This window comes from Carcharhinus amblyrhynchos, chromosome 24, assembly GCF_965287045.1.
Source record: "Carcharhinus amblyrhynchos chromosome 24, sCarAmb.v2.hapA, whole genome shotgun sequence".
Taxonomy (NCBI): domain Eukaryota; kingdom Metazoa; phylum Chordata; class Chondrichthyes; order Carcharhiniformes; family Carcharhinidae; genus Carcharhinus; species Carcharhinus amblyrhynchos.
In genome coordinates this window covers 13,801,437-13,821,832 of record NC_137347.1, presented here as the reverse complement: position 1 = coordinate 13,821,832, position 20,396 = coordinate 13,801,437, and the positions used below count along the sequence as shown (strand labels likewise).

General features: G+C 42.3%; 1 protein-coding gene across 1 annotated transcript in view; it reads right to left on the bottom strand.

Annotated features, from left to right (window-relative positions):
- csmd2 (CUB and Sushi multiple domains 2) overlaps nt 1-20,396 on the bottom strand; it is a 1,720,603-nt gene that overhangs the window by 1,617,457 nt on the left and 82,750 nt on the right. The window contains exon 2 of the mRNA XM_080211135.1: nt 15,823-16,039. Within this exon, the coding sequence (XP_080067261.1) occupies nt 15,823-16,039 (217 nt within the window). The remainder of the gene's footprint in view (nt 1-15,822; nt 16,040-20,396) is intronic.

The following is a 20,396-nucleotide window of genomic DNA, read 5'->3' as shown; positions in this document are numbered from 1 at the left end:
GACTGCAACACTATTTTCTGCACCCTCGCCTTTCCTTTTCCCCAACGTACTCAATGTTTTGTCAGTACAGCTCGCAAGAAACAATACTTTGCACTGCATCCCAATACATGTGACAATAAAAAATCAAATCAAATTAGTGCAGTACTGAGGGGGTGCTATACTGCTAGACATTAAACTGAAGCCAGACTGCTCTGTCGGGTGGATGAAGATGATTCCTGGGCATCAATCTGAAGAGGAGTAAGGGCGTCATGCCAAACTCCTGGCTAATATTTCTCCCTCAGTCAAAATCACATAAACAGGTGCGCTAGTGCATATGACATTTCGATACATGGGAACTTGTTGTATACAAATTGGCTGCTATTTTTCTTGCATTGCAGCAATGACTGCACTCCCAAAGTCCCTCATTGGCCGTAAAACACTTCGAGATGTCTTGTGTCTGTGGAAAGTCCAATTCTTTTTCTTCTCTTCCAACCAAATGCAGCAAATGTTTTTCAACTTCTTTCCTCGGGTTAGAAGATATTTATGTCAAGCAGCTGGTTCATCACTATTTTTCTGTTCCGAGTAATTGTGTATTCTGAGACTTTCTTTCTGAATATTGTCCATTCTCTACATTAACAGACAAATAACTTACACTAATATTAAGTTCACTTTGCATGCTTGCAACTTTCCGTAATCCAAGCATCTTACATAAGGGTAATCACCAAACAATATCCAGAAGTATTTACAAAGCTGTAGACCAACAAAATGGAGAAATAAATGAGTGAAGCAATGAAAATAATTCATTTCTGTTGGTGCTAAACTTCTTGATTGAACACTCATCTATAATGATGTGGAGCTGGAATCATAGAACCACAGCATCCCTACAACGCACAAGGAGGCCATTCCGTCCATTGATCTTGCACTGTCAACAATCCCTGCCTAACCTTGTAACCCAATACATTTACCCTGCTATTTCCTTTGACACTTAGGAACAATTTAGCATGGCCAATCAATCTAATCTGCACATCTTTGGACTGTGGGAGCAAACCCACGCAGACACAGGGAAAATGTGCAAACTCCACACAGACACGGACTTGAGGCCTGAATTGAACACAGGTCCTTGACATGGTGAGGCAGTAGTGCTAACCACTGTGCCACTGTTTATGAAGTCACACTACAGAATTAGTTCCGAACAAGGAGCCAGTTGTCAAAGATTTCTTTTAGCAGAAGTCAGAAAGAACCATGACTTCATGTATGAGTTAACATCACCTTCTTTGGGGCTGCAATACATTATCCAAGATACAAAACATCGTAAATTCAGTTCCCAGCTAATCTTCCTGCTTTTTAATTTCTAATCTCTGGAAATTCCATTAAAATCACTGGGCATTTTGCCAATTACTCAATGATTGACTGAGCACCATGACCACAGTTGGTAGGCTTGGTTGGAGAGCTTATGAATAATGAAAACAATCCCCAATTAAGAGGGCATGGACACTGGAGTCTGCAGAGCCGAATATGAAAAATGATGAGTTGTACACAAAGCAATCTTCTTTGCCAAACTTTGCAATCGATACAAGGACTGCCATTCTTGAATAACCACTGACAACTGAGACCCAATATAGCAGGCACCCAATACAGCAAAGGCTATTGGGCCCTAACAACATTCCAGTACTGAAGGTTTTCTCCAGAGCCAGCCATGCTTCCCAGCCAAACTGTCCCAGCTCAGCTACAAGGCTGGCAATGTGGAAAGCAGGCTGTCCACAAAAGGAGGACAAATCCAATCACTGTCCCATCCCATCAGTCTACTCTCAATCATCAGAAAAGTGATGCAAGGTTCTGCCAAAAGTGGGTACAGAAAGAAGTCTCACAACACCAGGTTAAAATTCAACAGGTTTATTTGGAAGTATGAGCTTTCGGAGCGCTGCTCCTTCATCAGGTGAGTGGCTGTTGGACTTCAATCTGGTATTGTGAGACTTCTTACTGTGACCACCCCAGTCCAATGTTGGCATCTCCACATCATGGCTGCCTAAAGTGTGATTAAGCAGCAGTTACATTGCAACAACCTGCTCCCTGTTGCTCAGTTTAGGGCCTGCCTGAACTACCCTGCTCCAGATTGCCTTACAGCCTTTGTCCAAATCTAGTAAGTGAATTCCGATGGTGAGGTGACAGTGATAGCTCTTTGCAGCATTTGATCAAGCGTAGTATCAAGGAACTTCAGAAGAATAAAGTCAATTGTAATCAGGGTAATACTCTCCACTGGATAGGTAGGCAATGGCTCCTGGTGGGTTGGTGATAGCCTAGTCGTATTATTACTCGACTCTTAATCCACAAACACAGCTAATGTTCTAGGGACCCAGGTTCAAGTCACATGAGGGCAGATGGTGAAATTTGAATTCAATAAATAATATCTGGAATTAAGAATCTACTGATGACGATGAAACCATTGTCGATTGTTGGGAAAAGCCCTAATTCACCAATGTCATTCAGGGAAGGAAATCTGCCATCCTTATCTGGTCTGGCCTACATGTGACTCCAGAGCCACAGCAATGTGGTTGGCTCTTAACTGCCCTCGGCCAATTAGGAATGGGCAATAAATGCTGGCCAGCCAGTGACATCCATGTGCCACGGATGAATTTTTAAAAAATGCCAAACCTAATACAAAAGATGATGATTGATTTTGTTGGAAGTTTATAATCTCAGCCATAGGATATTCCTATAGTACAGGAGGGCATTCGACCATTGAGTCTGTACCGACCAAAATCCTACCCTAATCCGTAACCCCACGCATTTATTCTGCTAATCCCCTAACACCAGGGTCAATCTAGCATGGCCAATCAACCTAACCTGCACATGTTTGGGCTGTGGGAGGAAACCGGAGCATCCAAAGGCAACCCATGCAGAGACAGGGAGAAAGTGCAAACTCCACACAAATAGTGACCCGAGGCCAGAATTGAACCTGGGACTCTGGAGCTGTGAGGCAGCAGTGCAAACCTTTGTGCCACCATGCCACCCTCTCTCTGCAGGATTTCTTTAGTGTAGTGTTGTAGGCCCAACCATCTTAAGCTGCTTCATCAACACCCTTCCCTTCAACATCAGGTCAAAATTGGAGATGTTTATTGATGATTGTTCTTTGTGAACAGCAAAGAAAATTACAGCACAGGAACAGGCCCTCCGACCCTCCAAGCCTGCACCGACCACGCTGCCCTACTGAACTAAAACTCCTTAGCCTTCCAGGGACCATATCCCTTTATTCCCAACCTATTCGTATATTTGTCACTACCATTTCTGCTTCCACTACCTTTCCCGGCAATGAGTTCCAGGCACCCAGTACTCTCTGTGTAAACAATCTGCCTCGTACATCTCCTTTTAAACTTGCCCCTTGCACCTTAAACCTGTGCCCCCTAGTAATTGACTCTTCCACCTTGGAAAAAGCTTCTGACTATCCACTCTGTCCATGCCTCTAATAATCTTGTACACTTCTATCAGGTTGCCCCCTCAATGTCCAATGCTCTAGTGAGAACAAGCCAAGTTTCTCCAACCTCTCCTCTTAGCTAATGCCCTCCATACCAGGCAACATCCTGGTAAATCTTTTCTGTACTCTCTCCAAAGCCTAAAGGTGGTGCTGTTTCCTCCCCTTACTGACTGGTGGGAAGGGCTGGAAAATCCCATCCTGTGACTTCAACAGCGAGAAGTCTGACAACACCAGGTTTCAGTCCAATCGATTTATTTGATAGTAAACTCACAAGCTTTTGGGGTTTGTCCCTTCATCAGGTGACATTCACCCATTCAATGACATTCAGCTGACGAAGGGACAAACCCTGAAAGCTTGTGAGTTTACTATCAAAGAAATCGGTTGGACTCAAACCTGGTGTTGTCAGACTTTTTACTGTGTTTACCCCAGTCCAACGCCGGCATATACACATCATGACTTCAACAGCAAGTCAGAATCTGTAAATTCAGAAGCTCAGCCCCTGCATCTGCAGTGTCCGTGCCGACAAGGCACAAGTCAGGAGTGTGATGAAATACACTCATTGCTTGCCTGGACGGCTGCCAGTCCAATAACATTCAAGAAGCCCTACGCCATCTGAGAAAAAGCCATCCACTTTATTGGCACCCCCATCCACCAGCTTAAACATACCCTCATTCCACAGCGTACCGTGACTGCAGTTTGTGCTGCTACGACTCACCTTTGTAGCCATGGGTAGTGCACTGAATATCAGATTCTTGGGTTTTCCGAAGGCCTTTGATCATATGCCACATGCTCGACTCATGACAGAGATTTGGGCAAACAGAGCCAGGGGAACAAATTGTTGTGTAGGTAGTAAACTAGCTAAAGTATGGAAGAATAGATTGAGATAGAAAACCAAAGGGATCTATGGACACAGGTGACAGATGTTGAAGACAGCAGAAGCAATTAAACATAGTAACAAAGGCCTCAAAGTTATCTTCAGGTTATAGATTTTTTTGGGGAGAAGGATTAAGTCTTTCAGCATAATTGATCTGCTCCACCATTCAATACAATCATGACTGATAATCCACTTCAATGCCTTTTTCCCACACTGTCCCCAAATCCCACTATTTGATTTTAAAATTCTCATCCATGCTCTCAAATCCCTCCATGCCCTTCCCCATCCAATCTCTATAATCTCGTTCAGCCCCACAACCCTCTGTGATCATTTAATTCTGGCCTCTTGAGCATCCCTGATTTTAATCACTCCACCGCTGGGGATCACTTCTTCAGGTCCACCAGTGAACCCCTCTCCCATCCTGGACCTTCCAAATGGAAGCCCCTCCCAAGCACTGTCCCTGACATTTCCCCCAGCACTGTCCCTTGGCACTGCTTACTGATGGTGCCAGTGTACAGCCAGGCATAATCCTTTCTCCACTGGAAGCTGTACTTACCTGTGCACCCCTGTCGGTTACCATTCGCCATCTCCCCTTTAGTCGAGACCTGCTGTAAACCAAGCCAATATCAGGTCACACCAGCAAGGAGAAGCATCCCTTATTGTGAGGAAAATACAGTGAGGATGCCCGCTAATAATATTTAAATGTGTGCTAATGGGAGTCCTGACCTTTCCTGGTGGGAACGCAATGCTTCATTAGCGAGGAGCAGAAACAATGTGGGATTCCCATTGAATTCTTCACCCTGCCTAGCTTTCCTGCCCACTGAAAACAAGGGTAGAAAATCACCTGCCAATGTTTCTACTTGCGGAGGAATCCAAAAGTAGCAACCATAATACAATATTAAATTCAATAATCTAATTAGAATGTTAGAATGGGCTTCATGCACAGAGAAAGTCAATTGTGAAACACAAGAAATGGTTCAGAAAAATAGCTGATGGTTTTAGAAAGAATCTGGATGAGTTCATGAGGGAAATGGGAATAGAAAATATGCTGAAAGACTCAGGCATGGAAGATAGAATGGGTGATGTCGAGTATGAATAGCAGCACAGACTAATTGGACAAACAGAATGTACGGCTGTGAACCAGACTATGTTATTCTAACTAGTAATAGGCAATGGTGTTTAAACAAGTCTAGCATGCGCCCTCTAAACTTTGAAATTTTCCTTCTCATAGAATCCCTCCAGGGCAGAAGATGTTCACGAGGCCCATCGAGTCTGCACCAGCTCTCCAACAGAGCATCTTACCCAGGCCCACCTCCTGCCTCATCCCCATAACCCCAAATACTTACCCTGCTAATCTAGACGTCTTGGAACACCATTTGATGTCCTCCCCTTCTTTGCCTCCCTTAACACCTACTGGATATTCATCAGCAATAGACATTCTTTCTGATTTACCCATCCTGATTCTGGGTCATTCATGTAAATTCTGGTCCTTGCTCAATGATTTAATTGTTTGGTTGAGATCAGGAGCTGAAGTTGGGACCATCCTGGTTTCTACAGTCTAGCAACTCACTGAGAACCTTCAGCGCAGTAGAGACAAGCTTTATTCTGAAATGCTATTCTAATTTCACTGGGGGTGGGATTTTGTGCTTGTTGTTTCTAAGCTGCCGCTCATTTTAGCATTGTGACTCTATGAGGACTAGCATGTCATGGAAGCTAGATAATGCAATTTAGGTGAATGCCAAGACACTAATTAAGAGCTGCAATTCTAATATGATTGTTGACAGGCAGGAATGAACTTCCATAATGGTTTTTCTACATAGTTACAAAATTGCAAAATGAAATGTTAACCTTTTCTCCTGCATGTGATTTATTGAGCAGAAATTTTTGCTAAGCTGCACTGTTATTTTTCAGCGCAATTCACCAGAAATCTGTTGCACCAGCACAAAAGGTCACAACTTCTTAAGCACAAAGGGAGTGAACTGAAAATGGTTTCTGCCATCTTTAGTGCGCGGTTAAAAGACATTGCATCGTACTGCAGGGTGGGGGTGGGAGACAGGGAGCTATACCCACAAAACCCCCAGAACAAACTAATCACCATTGCAGGTTTCTGTTCATTTCACCTGTTTGCAGGCTTTAGAGGAGGCTTGAAAAATGAAATGTGTTCAGCTTATTTAGGCACAAGGACATTAACAGATTACTTATTCATTCGTGGGATGTGAGCATCACTTACTGGCGAGGGAAGTATTTGTCGTCCATCCCTAATTTATAAGGTGTTGCTTTCTATGTGTGTGCATAAGAACATTGGACCTTTCTCAACTGATGTTAAATGAATTGGTCTATATTTTGCCTTGGTTTTTGTCTTTATGTTTTCCTTAACTTCCTTGCTTAGCCATGGAAGTCTCCCCCCACCACTTAGCACCTTTCCTCCTCTATGGAATATATTTTAGTTGGGAGAACTTGAATATCTCCTTAAATATCTGCCACTATTTATCAACTGTCCCACCTTTCTGTCTTACTACCCTGTCCACTAGGGCCAGAACCAGCAGAATTTCTGGCACAATTTACGCTCAGACTGATGATCGCAATTAAAAGGGAAATGCCAGACCATTGTAGTTAACTATTAAAACATCAAGCTAATTATATACTTTTCCTTAAAGTTTATTTATTAGTGTCACAAGTAGGCTTATATTAACATTGCAATGCAGTTATTATAAAAATCCCCTAGTCGCCACACTCTGGCACCTGTTTGGGTACACTGAGGGCGAACTTAGCATGGCTAATGCACCTAACTAGCATATCATTTGGACTGGAGCATCCACACTGTCGAAACCCACAGAGACACTAGGAAAACGTGAAGACTTCACACAGACAATGACTCAAGCCGGGAATCGAACCTGGGTCCCTGGCACTGTGGAGCAGCAGTGCTAACCACAGTGCCGCCCAGGACAAATTCAAAATAATTTCTGATTAAATTGGATAGATTTACAATTAAACCTTTTACAATTCCAAGAAAGATTAGGCAGTTAATTGTTTTGCCTGTGAAAAATCATAGTGTGGAAATCTGGAACTCACTGGCAGAAAGGTTGTTAGAAGTGGAAATCTTCACAATGTTTAAGAAGCATTCAAATGAGCACTTGAAGCCCATACAAGGTTACAGACCAAGTGCTGGAAAATCAGATTAGGTGCTTAATAGCTGTCTTGGATATGATGGACTGAATGGCCTTTTGCAGTGCCACAAGACTCTATAACTCTAGGTTCATTCATGTAAATAAACCAGCTCATCATCTAAAGTTGTGGCTTGCTTTCCCAAAACACTATACTCTTCAACATGCTTTCTGCCATATTTCAATCGTAAATATGTCATGCAAGGATTCTCTGATCTGATCACTGAGTCATTCTTTGAGTTTACTGGATATTTGACAGACAGTGGTATATGTCAGATCATAGGAGTTTGTTTACAGGAGTACTGTCATTACCGAACAAAAGAATAGCGATTTCACAAATGGCAAAAATAAAATGCTATATTTACACTACCAAATCACTGCAATTTGTGTTGAATGAGAGTGAAAAAGGTAAGCTCAAAGTTGCAAACTGTGAGACATTACAGATCAATTGAGTCTCCACTGTGGCCTCCGCACTGACATCATCAGCCACCTCCTGAATGGGTATCTCTTGTCCTTAAGGAGTCATCCCTCCAGCTGCCACTCTCCCTGAAAGATGGCTGGGATCTGAGAGTGCCCCAACATCTAGCTGTCATGGATGCTCCCTGGCAAACAGCAAACAGCTGCATGAAGTATTTCTTGTGGTCACAGACAAGCTGCTCGTTGAGGATACCCCTTGCAGTTCATAAATGGTGTTGTGTTGCGCCATGAATCACACAGAACCACGTGGGCACAGTAAAGCAAATCTTGCATCTGAGGCAAGCCTGCTAAATGGGCAAAGCCCATGGCCCTGGCATCCTGGATTGCCTAGTCCCAATCCAAGTTGATGCACATGTAAGCCCTCAGGTAAAGGGCATATGTAACCTTCCGAATACATATATGTGTGGTTGACTGGGAGATGCCACAGGTCCCCTCTGCTGCTCTGGAATGACCACACACAGACAAATTCAGGGCCACAGGAGTGAGTGTCCACCCATTCCATGTGATGCCAGCTCTTCCAGGGTCCTGCAGAGGTGTTCACCATCTCCTGGGACACATGCAGCATTCTACAGCACTGAATCTCCGAAATTTGCATGTTTGATAACCTACATCAGACTTCTCTCGACCAATACCTTTGAGGCGCATGCATCTGTGGTGCTGGTCCCAGAACAGCAACAGGCCCAGCCTTTCCCTCCTCTACAGGGCACTGGTCAACTTGTCAGCCCCCACTAAGAAAGGGCACTCTCCCAGCTGTGATATGGACATGAACCCAGGAAAAAGAACACGGGAAGCATTGACTGCATACCAGCCTTCACTGTCCCTTTAAAGCAAGGGGCGTCCTTACATGATCAGAAGGCAAGGCCTGCAATTGATCTCTTGGGGCTGAATTTTGAGGTTTTGTTGGAGAAAGAACTGAAGCAGACCGGAAATAAAACAGTCCTGACAGAAATTGTACCCATTACCCAAGTTTGCTCGTTCCACATCACCTCTCTGGGCCATTTGTGCAGAGTTGAGGGGAAATGCTCTGGGTTACTCACCAGGTTACCACAAGTGGCAGCCTCTCTCAGCCTAATGCACACCACCACACCCCCCCCCCCCCCCATTCCCTCCCCGCACCTTAGTTTCTATTCTGCCATGAATAGTTTCTATTCATGGCAGCCTTAAGCCACCATGAATAGAAACTCCCCCAAAACAGATAGTGGCCTGGCTGGAAGATCCATTTTAAAATTTAAGCTTATAAACAGTCAGCGGTGAGGAAGGGGTAGGTAGATGTGGATTTAGTAGGAGGCCAGGTCAGGTCAGGTTGCGGGGGGAGGATATAGTCAAGGGGTCGGAAAAGTCATGGAGGGGCGAGGGGTCATCTGTGGGTTGAGGGGAGAATGGGACGGGGGGTAAAGAGTGAGAGATTGGGAGGTCAGTTTTATAGTTACCCAAGTCTCATATTTCTCTGTTGGAGGAGCAGCAGGATAAATACTCCAAATCTAACCTGGTGTTGCAAGACTTCTTGCCGTGCCCACCCCAGTTCAACATGACATCTCCACATCATAATGCTTTTCTGTCTAGAATTTCCTGGGTAACTATTCAAGCAAGTAAGTCAGAACTGTCTGAAACCTCCGCCTCTAATTCAGAGTTGAACGCTCCTTCACAAGATCCCAAGGAGCAGGGTAATATCCCATCAGAAGTTCAAACTTCCTAGGAAATTCCCACAGAGTCAGTGCATCAGGTCTTTCAAGGAGTCCAAATGCATATTGTGTGGGGTACATCCTGTCTCTGATGATCCAGAGATTAGAAAATCAGGGCCATCGTACTGCAAGCTTTTGGAACAGGCTGTCCCTTCGCCACCTGTTCCGAAAGTTTGTGGCATTTGCTACAAATAAACTTGTTGGACGTTAAGCTGGTGTTGTGGGATTTCTTTCTGTTTTACCCCAGTCCAACGTCAGCATCGCCACATCACCACTGTACTGACCAGAGATGCATTTGGGATCAATAGACGGCATGATTATCGAAATAATTCATTCACATTCAAAGTTACCCGAACTTTAATACCACACATTTGCTTTGCAGTCCAATTGTGGGGTGTCAGGACAAAAATACAATGGAAATTCAATTCCATTTCATACTTTAGGCTCATTACAGTGGAAAAAATCTTCCACTAAAACTAAGACAAGAAAGTAAAATAACAACTGAAATATAATTTAAGGAAACGTTGACAGCTTTTTACTAATTATCAGAATTGAGTGAAATTAGTTACTGAAAGTTGAGGATGTACAATAAGAAGATGCGCAAGTCCATTACACACAATTAAGAACAAAATTCTGGGATCTGGGCATTGCTGGCTGCACCAATGTTTATTGCCCATCTCTAATTGCTCTTGAGATTAAAGTGGTGATGAGCTGCCTTCTTCAATTACTGCAGTCCATGTTGTGTAGTTACACCTACAGTGTTGTTAGGGAGGGAGTTCCAGAATTTTGACTCAGTGAAAGGGAAGCACGGCCATATATTTCCAAGTCAGGTTGGTGAGTGACTTGAAAGGTAACTTGCTGGTGGCAGTGTTCCCATGTTTCTGCTGTTCTTATCCTTCTAGATGGTAACAGTCATGGGATTGGAAGATGCTGCCTAAGGAACCTTGGTGAGTTTCTGCAGTGCATCTAGGAGATGGTACAGGCTGCTGCCACTGTTCATCAGTGGTGAAGGGAGTGAATATTTGTGGATGGGTTGGCAATCAAGTGGGCTGTTCTGTACTGGATGAGCTTCTTGAATGTTTTTAGGACTTATCCAGGCAAGTAGAGAGTGTTCCTTCACATTCCTGATTTGTGCCTTATTTGTTGGGCAGGCTTGAGGAGTAAGAAGGTGAGCTACTTGCCTCATGATTCTCAGCTTCTGGCCTGCCACTGTAGCCAAAGTGTTTATTTGGCTAGTCCAGTCATGTTTCTGGTCAATGGTTATTGTATCTTTGATGATACTCAGATCCACCAGGGCCATTTAAAACTGTGTTATGCAAGGATGCATTTAATAAACCACTCTGCCATTTTCCATACAGATGTCACTATTCCACTGCAGCAGTTCATTTCCTCGACTAAGCTCCACATTTGGCTTGTTGACTCATCAGATGAGCATGATAAATTGTATGTACATGAATATTTCTAAACAATGTAATTATATGATAAATAAATATTTACAAAACAGACAAACCAAAACACAGGGACTGAAGCACTGACAAATTGCAGTACCAGTTCCCAAAAAAAACAAAAAGTTTTAATTTATTCAACTTTTCTGAGCATTGCAATCAGATAAAGCTGCCATATTTATACCAAGTTGCTTTCATACATCAGTTGTCATACATAAAGAAGCATTGAAGATACTTATTAGACTAGTAGGTCTTCTGCGCCATTTCTCTGAGTGAGTTAGAGCGATAATTCCCAATCTTTTCCTTTCTGCAGACCACTGGATTATCATCAAAAGCTGTTGTGGACCACACCATATTCTAACTATTTCAAACTTGTTTTTTACATAGCTTCTGACTGATGGCAGTCAAACTTATATATCAACGGATATTAAAAACTCAGCTTTTTCTAATAGTTTAATAGGTGGCATGTTGGCACAGTGGTTAACACCATTGCCTCATAGCACCATGGACTTGGATGGCATGGTGGCAGTGGTTAACACTGTTGCCTCATAGCACCATGGACTTGGGTTCGATTCCTGGCTTGGGTCACTGTCTTACAGAGTCTGCACACTCTTCCCCATGTCTGTGAGAGTATCCTCCGGGTGCTCCCGTTTCCTCCCACAGTCTGAAAGATGTGCTAATTAGGTGCATTGACCATGCTAAATTCTCTCTCAGTGTACCAGAACAGGGTGTGGCAACTAGGGGATTTTCACAGTAACTTCATTGCAGTGTTAATGTGAACTAACTTATGATACTAATAAATAAACATTAAAATCTTTTATAAAAAAATTAAACTTTAGTTTATGATGCACACTCAAAAATTAACTGCACATTTACCTGCACATTTTTAGCACATGCGTGTTTTCAGAGAATAACAGATTATATTACACAAGGATGTCTCTGAAGCAAATTGCATCGCGGATAATAATGTAACATTGATTATGATACATGCGAGGTACACGTTAAGTGTATTTTTTGCCCTCAAGGACCACCTGCAGTACCTTCACGGACCACCAGCTGTCCAGGGACCACAGATCGGGAACCACTGAGTTAGAGGCTATATGTAATCTTATAATGAATTACACCCGTGGGATAGAAAAACAGGGCCAATGATTCACAGTGACTGAGGAAGCCAAATTTCATTTTTATTGCCTGGTATTTTGTACCTTTCTCAGTCTTTTTGGAATTGAACTCTACCTCTGATAATTATCCTCTGAAAGCTGTCAATGAGCCATCTTCATTCTTACATACAAGCTGAAATCCATAAGATTCTATTGCAGTTGAAGGGAGATGCCAACCTTTAGCAGTTTTCAGAATTGAGTACTTTTCCTCAACTTGCAGGACAATGAGGAAGATTCTGGAATTTTGCAACACTTGAAGAATGATTGTCATGAACAACAGAATTAAAAGGCAGGTTATTTGACTCTCAGTTTGATCCTTGGAATGTGTCAGCAGTGCAGAGAGGTAAAGACACAGTACTCATAATGTTAATGTGCAAATGTCTGGGAAGTCGCGATATATGTTGAACTCGATGGGAGGGATTCGCCACACAACCCATTGTGAGGGAGGCTGCCTGCATTGGCCGGTGGTGGGATCTTTTGGTCCCTTCGTTGTTCATGGGGCTTCCTGTTGAATGCACCCCTCACAACCGTGAATCGCACAGCAGGAGGTTGTGCCAGCAGTAGGATTGGATTATTCCAATGGCACGGATTGCTGGAAAGTTCCAGCTTTTGTGCCTGAACAGTACTTGGACTCAATCAATCACAAAACTGTCAGTAACGTCAGATTAAACCTAATTTGAATCAGAGCCTGGCTGTTTACCAAAAATGTCCTAAATTTATTTGAATTTATTTGGGTGGAAGAGTCAATTATTAGTTGTGGGGGGGCATAGGTTTAAGGTGCGAGGGGCAAGGCTTCAAAGGAGATATACGAGGCAAGTTTTTTTTTACATAGAGGGCAGTGGGTGCCTGGAACTCACTGCTGGGGGAGGTAGTGGAAGCAGATACGACAGCGACTTTTAAGGGACTTCTTGACAAATATATGAATATGATGGGAATAGAGGGATATGGTCCCCAGAAGGGGAAGGGCTTTTAGTTCAGTCGGAAAACATGGTCGGTGCAGGTTTGGAGGGCCTGTTCTGTGCTGTAATTTTCTTTGTTCCTTGTTCTTTGAATATAAATATGATGCATATACCTAAACGCCATTTCAATTTAGCTAAAATAGGAATGCCTGTCTCTCTCAGCTTGATACGTTTTCTGAAGTTTTTTTTTAAGAGGGACAAGTACTGGATGAGAAAAGGTTCAAGTTGCTCGCCTTCTCCCATCCGAGTGCTTTCATGACAACAATGACAAAATGACTGCCTACTCATAGCAATCAATCTAGATGAATTAGTCTCTAACAGACCCAGAAATGACATCTAAAAAAAATCCCAGTGTAAAAACAGATATACAGAAATGTTGACATAAAATTCATTCACTCACCCACATCACCACATCATGGGCAGGCACACATAAATCCAATTACAAAAACGGGGAACATGGTCATTAACACAGTACTGATTCACCACTCTATGTTGCTGGTAAAATGAGTTGGTAACGTTGCAAAGTATGTTTGTACTTTAGTGGAAAAATGCATGACGTTACATGGAAATTTAAACCCTATTTGCAGCTCTGTTGTAGGGGAAGCTTTATGTTTAATATATCGAAATGTAAAAGAGCAGATCCATGTGGCAAAAATGCAATTAATCTACAACCATCACAGACAAATCAGAGAAACAAAAATCATGGCAACTAGCTTCTTGATAACAGATTGGTGTAGGGCAAATTCTTTACCCACATTTAGAACCCAATCCCTCAGCACTGAATGAGAATGCGCTGTTTGCTGATTCATAGGCCGAACCTTCTATATCATTACAAGCAATGGTTGGATGATGAGATTAAATTATAAAACCATAATTGGGAAGAACATTCCAATGCAAAGATAGAAAGCAAAAAATAATTATGACCCACTTCTGCATGAGTTTCCGCATCATTATGGGAGTAATTAAAATGTTAAACTAGTCATCATTGACTGTGCCCCTGATGTATTCTGCCTGATACGATCTTGGGTGCAAACTATTGAAACACAGTCAACGAATTATACCTTAATAGTCAATGGCCGGAATTTTACTGCCTTGTCCGCCGCGCCCCCCCCCCCCCCCCCCCCCCCCCCGCCACCCCCACCCCCAGCCATGGGAATCCGAACAGGTGAGGGGCAGACAGTGGAAAGATCTATTGATCTCAGGCGAAATTTTACAGTTTCAGGATGAACAAGGCCGAATGATCCCGCCCAATGTCTCAGATTTCTCCATCGCCACCCCACTGGCAGGACAGAGCCAATGGAACTTCTGGCACAGTGGTATACAGGTGCAGGGAGTGGTCCCCACCACTGATTCTGAAGCCCAGGTAGATTCATGTTGTCAGGTTAGACATGGAACAGGAAACCTCCAGCTGATTACCACCTATTCAGCTGACAATTGAGTGCTCCTCTATGTCATTTGGGAGACTGGAGATATCAAAGGCACCCCCCCCACCGATGGCACCCCCCCCCACACCCACCAAAGGGTCCCCGATAATTGCAGTGTTCAATACCAATCAGAACCCTTCAGATCTGGACAGCTCTCCACAGAAAGATCTTTACAACATTCAGGCAAGAACTGGGCAACAACAGAGCTTGGGTCCATAATGGCAACTAACACCCTTGCCACACAAGTGACAGGCAAACACCATCTACATCAAGGGAAAATCTAACTGTCAGCCCTTGACATTCAATTGCATTACGTATGCTGAATTCCCCAGTATCAAGTTCCTGGGTAGTCATCATTGACCAAAAACTGAACTGGTCTTGCCATATAAATACTGTGGCTACAAAAGCATGTCAGAGTTTGGAAATTCCACAGCAATTAGCTCAGTTCTTGACTCCTAAAGCCTGTCCATCATCTATAAAGCACAATCAGTCAGATGTGATGGAATACTCCTCATTTGCATGGATGTGTGCAACCCCAACAAAATGCAAGAAGCTCAACATTATTCAGGGCAGAGCAGTTCGCCGAATTGGCTATGGCTCCATAAACGATCACTCCCTTCATCACTGGCTCACTTGTCAGTGGTTGCACCATATGCAAGATATACTGTAGCAACGCATGGAGATTCCTTAAATAACACCTTCCAAACTTATTATCTCGAACAACCAGAAGAACAAGATTAGTAAGCACATGGAAGCACAACCATCTACAAATTCCCTGCCAAGACACACATACCCCTGACTTGGAGCTACATCACCATTCCTTCACTGTCACTGGGTTAAAATTCTGGAACTCCCTTTTCAACAGCACTGTGGGTGTACTTCCACCGCATGGATCGCAGTGGTTCACCATCTTCTCATGGGTAGCAAATGCTGGCCCTGCCAGTGATGCTCACATCCCAGCGATAAATAAGTTTTTACAAAATACTCAAACATTTGCAAAATTAATCAGTAAGAACATTGTGGCATTATGGGATAATCACACAAGCTTGACTACATAACAGAAGACTTCAATAATTTTTTCCTAAAATGATTATCAGGGAATAAGAGGTTTACAGGTGGTTATGAAAAATTACAACAGCGAGAGAGATGTTTTACTTTAATGAGCCTTGATTTGCAAAAACAGTACCTTGTCCTTAAGTTTTCTTGATGTGGTTGACCATCATAAACTGATAATACATCAAAGTCTTCCTCCAAAGCAAATGACTGAAATGCCAGTTGTATTCTGTTCCTTTCTTCAGTGACAATCATCCAGGTGCAGTTGGCATAATTTGGATATCCATATGGAAAGCCAGGACTGTCTATAGTTCCATTAGGACCATGTAATGTATCACCACAGTTCTGGCCTGAAACACAAAACCAAAATTTTGACATTGAGAATGTTTCACTGAAAAAGATAACATAGAACATGAGTAAACTAGCAAGAGACATGAAACAGACTGAAGAAGCTGCTATAGAAATGCAAAATATGGGGTAAATGATGACCAAGTGATATTATTGCAACACTATTAATCCAGAAACTGTGGACCCAGGTTTGAATCCTGCCATAGCAGATGGTGGGATTTGAATTCAATAAAAAATATCTGGAATTAAGAATCTACTGATGACCATGAAATCATTGTCAATTGTAAGAAAATTGTATGGTTCACTGATGCCATTTAGGGAAGGAAATCTGCCGTCCTTAACTGGTCTGGCCTACATGTGACCCCCAGAGTTACAGCAATATGATTGACTCTCAACTGCTCTCAAACAATGAGGGATGGGCAATAAATGCTGACCAGCACGCAAAACCCAAGTCCCAAAAATTAATAAAAAAAGGAAGAGCTTTGCTAAAATAAGTGTGGACCCCTTTGAGGCAGAGAGAGAGGAAATTGTATGGGAAATAAAGAAATAACAGAGGCATTAAACAAATACTGTCCTAGTTTTTGAATGAGAAATGGGATCACTTGCAGGTCCTAATCATGATTGTTTATGAGGTCCACTTGCCTGCATGATCTCACTGGAGCTGATCAATTAACCAATTAATCAACTAATCAATCAATGCAACACACCCCCCCCCCACCCCCCGCTCACTCACTCCACCTCTGTGATACCTGTCCAATTCAGAATAGTGGGTAGGATTTGCAGGTGGAAGTGCCAATGGAAGCGCCAAGTCTGTGAGCACCCAGCAGAAAAGATGGGTGCTGCTGATGTAAGCAGGAGACTGTGAGAGCTCTTCATGATGGAAGCATCCACAGAAGATATTAAATAAAAGGCAATTTGAACAGTGGCCACAGCTTTCACCCTCAAGTGTCCGAGAAAATAGTGTCATTAATTTGTCCCTTTAATTGCTCCTAATTAGCTTCCTGCCACTGCTCGTGCTATTGCTGGTATCACCCCCACCTCTGACAGGCTTGCTTGGAGGTGGAAACACTTCAGATTGTCAACCCAACATGCATATTTCAAAACATCCCCAGGCTCCTCTCTCCAAAGCCACCTGTGCATACCGATAAGATGCCACCCCATGCACCTATCTTCATGGTAGATGGCACAAAATAAACAACTGTCCAGAAAATGCTGATGAGCCAAGGGTCTAATAAAAATGTGACACTTAAAGAAATATGGGTGAGCACAGAAATCGCACTGGAGAAATTAATGTCAAATCTTCAGGACCTGGCAGTCTACATCCTAGGCTTACAAAAGAGGTGTCTGCACAGATAGTTGATGTAATGGTTTTGATCTTCCAGAATCCCCTAGATTTTAGAACTGTTCCAATAGATTGGAAGGTAGCCAGCTTACCCCTGCAAGTCAAGAAAGAAGGGAAGAAAAACAAGAAACTACTGGTCCATTATCTGAACAAGAGGCAAAAACCGGGAATCTATTATGAGGCACCCCTGGACAGGTCAGTATGGAAGCAGGGTCAGCATGGACGTTTGCTAAACCTGTTACAACTTTTCTGAGGATGTAATTAACAACAATGGTTCAATCATATTTGGGTTTCAAAAAGCATTTAATAAGATGCCACAGAAGAGGTTGTTATGCAAGGCTAGAGCCAGAATGTTATGCTTTATGCCACCCCTCTGCCACCAATTTCACTAAGTATTTCTTTGTTGAGCTACCGGGAAAGGAGTGAGATTTCAGGGTTGGGGGTTCATACTGATATTTGAGTATATTTGTGACATTATACCATTGGCTTCACTTTTTAAACCAAATTACACAATGCCACCATTCTTCAATTTGTATTACATTAATCTGCATGTCAAGCTGAGAAGGCACAAATATACTATAAAATAATAACTATTTTGGAAGTAATACAAACTAATTAATTTGAGATTGAAATGTATTTAGTTTACTGCAGCATTTTAGGCAGTTGAAATTTATCCTAAAACAAACACATTCTGACCAAATGCAAACATTTTTGTTCCCGTCTCCTTAAATTTGCAGGTTTTGTCTGATTTATTGCATTTTATCAATATAAACTTGCTCTGGGTTCAGTATTGAGTTTGTTCCCTTTTAGCTCTTGGCCAAAATAGATGCCTTCCTGGTTTGATATCCCCCACATGAATTACTTGATATTTACACCACAAAATTGTGCCAAGACTTATTAAATGAACAACAATTGTCCTTAGGTCAACAATCTATCACTGTCGGTGTCAGATTATAACAATGGGGAGCAATAAGGAAGGCACAGTATTCTGAGGCTTCAAAACAGTGTGCCAGAGGATTGAATGGGATTTGTGTTGACACAGTCAATTCTCAATTTAAACCATGCCAGCAAAGCAAAGAACCTGTGGTGGATTCATTATAAAGAGAAAGCAAATTGAATAGCCAGATACTCAAGCATTCGTTCATATTAAAACATGGCAATGAAATGTTCCCATGACATCTTGGATCATGTTTCAACTCCAGATCAAAAACTGCTTGGCATAGAAAAAGAGAACAAGGAGGCCAATCAGCCCATCAACAATCCTACCTTGGTCCTTTCCCGCGGCCCCACATGTTTACCCTGCTAATCCCTCTAACCTACACATCCCAGGATACTAAGGGCAATTTAACATGCCCAATGCACCTCACCCACACATCTTAGGACTGCAGGAAAAAACTGGAGCACCCAAGAAAACCCATGCAGACATGAGAAGAATGTGCAAACTCCACACAGACATTGACCCAAGTCAGGAAATGAACCCAGGTCTCTGGAGTTTTGAGGCAGCTATGCTAATCACTGTGCCACCGTGTGTTCTGGGGTGACAATAAAGAAAGATGTGTAATTAGTAACATATAATAATGTTCTATCTTCATATAATTATTGATTAAAAATGTTAATTTGTTTATGTTTTGACCCTTGGACTTCATAAGATGTTTTAAACAGCATCTTTAATGCAAGGTAACGGCAGCTTGAAGTGAGGGATGTGGCCTCCAACAAAATCTTCCTGGAGACAAGCCCATATAATCTGTTTGGTATGGGGACGGAGGCTCAAGTCAAGATTTAAAAGAAGTAAGGTGCAAGTTTCAACACCCAGATACAAAAGAGGAAGGAAGCATTTCTTGATGTTTACAAACTGACAGAGTTAGCCAGAGTATCTTGGAAAAAGATGACCCACAACAGATGCTACTCGCCAAGAGGAGAGAACGACTGTTCTTAGGTTCACTACCAGAGTGATGATGAGTACAGGCACCCAGTTTAAAGAAATTAAGTTTGCTGAGAGTTAAAAACCAAAGAGTTGCCAGTGGATGCCTTACTATTGGAAGGTCATTTGAGGACACTTACAAGATTGAGTGCTTAAAAAAGCAATGGAAGAGTCAGCCAAATGGAATAGGGAGGAGGAATCTTGTAAAAGCAGAAAGGAATTTGAGGACATTAAATACTCCAAAGGTTTGGCCAATTCATGGAGAAAATGGATTCTGAACAATTTCTAATGCCAGTGGTAAATAAATGTTCCAACACAAAATATCATGTTATTTCTAACTTAGCAATTTACTATGGAGTCAGGCCACCATAGAAAAAGGAAGAAAATAACTAAGAAATGTCACCTAAAGACATTGAAGAACTCAAAGTTGATCCAACTCTGCAAAGTGCAAATCTTCTATCACATTAAATGCCTTTACTGATTAAAAAAGTTGCCACCAGGGGAAATATCCATATTCATATTTTGTCACACCTTATGTATTTTCCCAGTATTAGAGTGTACTCAGAACGCACACAGTATGTAACAACGAGTTATTATCTGAGCAATTGTCTATATAGCATTTACATCCTGCAATTCAACAGTAAAATTGTGCTAATTCCATTGTGGTTTATGAAGAGTAGTACGCAATCACACTAACTTCAGAATTATGTCCTTTAAAGGACAGTTTTCTGTCATAGAGACACCAGAAATCTGATGTTACAACATTATTTGGACAAGGTGGGGGGATAGGGTGGTGGGGAGGGGTTGGGGGTCGAAAGGCTCCCCTTTTTTCCCATTTCTCCTTTGACCACATCAGGAATAACAGGGCTTATTTTTAACTTAAAAGAATGTACTTGTCAATTTCTAAATGTTTAACTATTTCCAAACTGTGAGCAATAAATAACCAATTAGATAGGTTTTATTGAATTTAACAAAAAGTTTAGTTTTACTGTACTTACACTGATCTGGGAAAAAAACTATGCACCCACTTCTACTATACACATACATCCAGAACACACATAATTCTAGATTATGGAGTGAAGGATAAAATGATCAT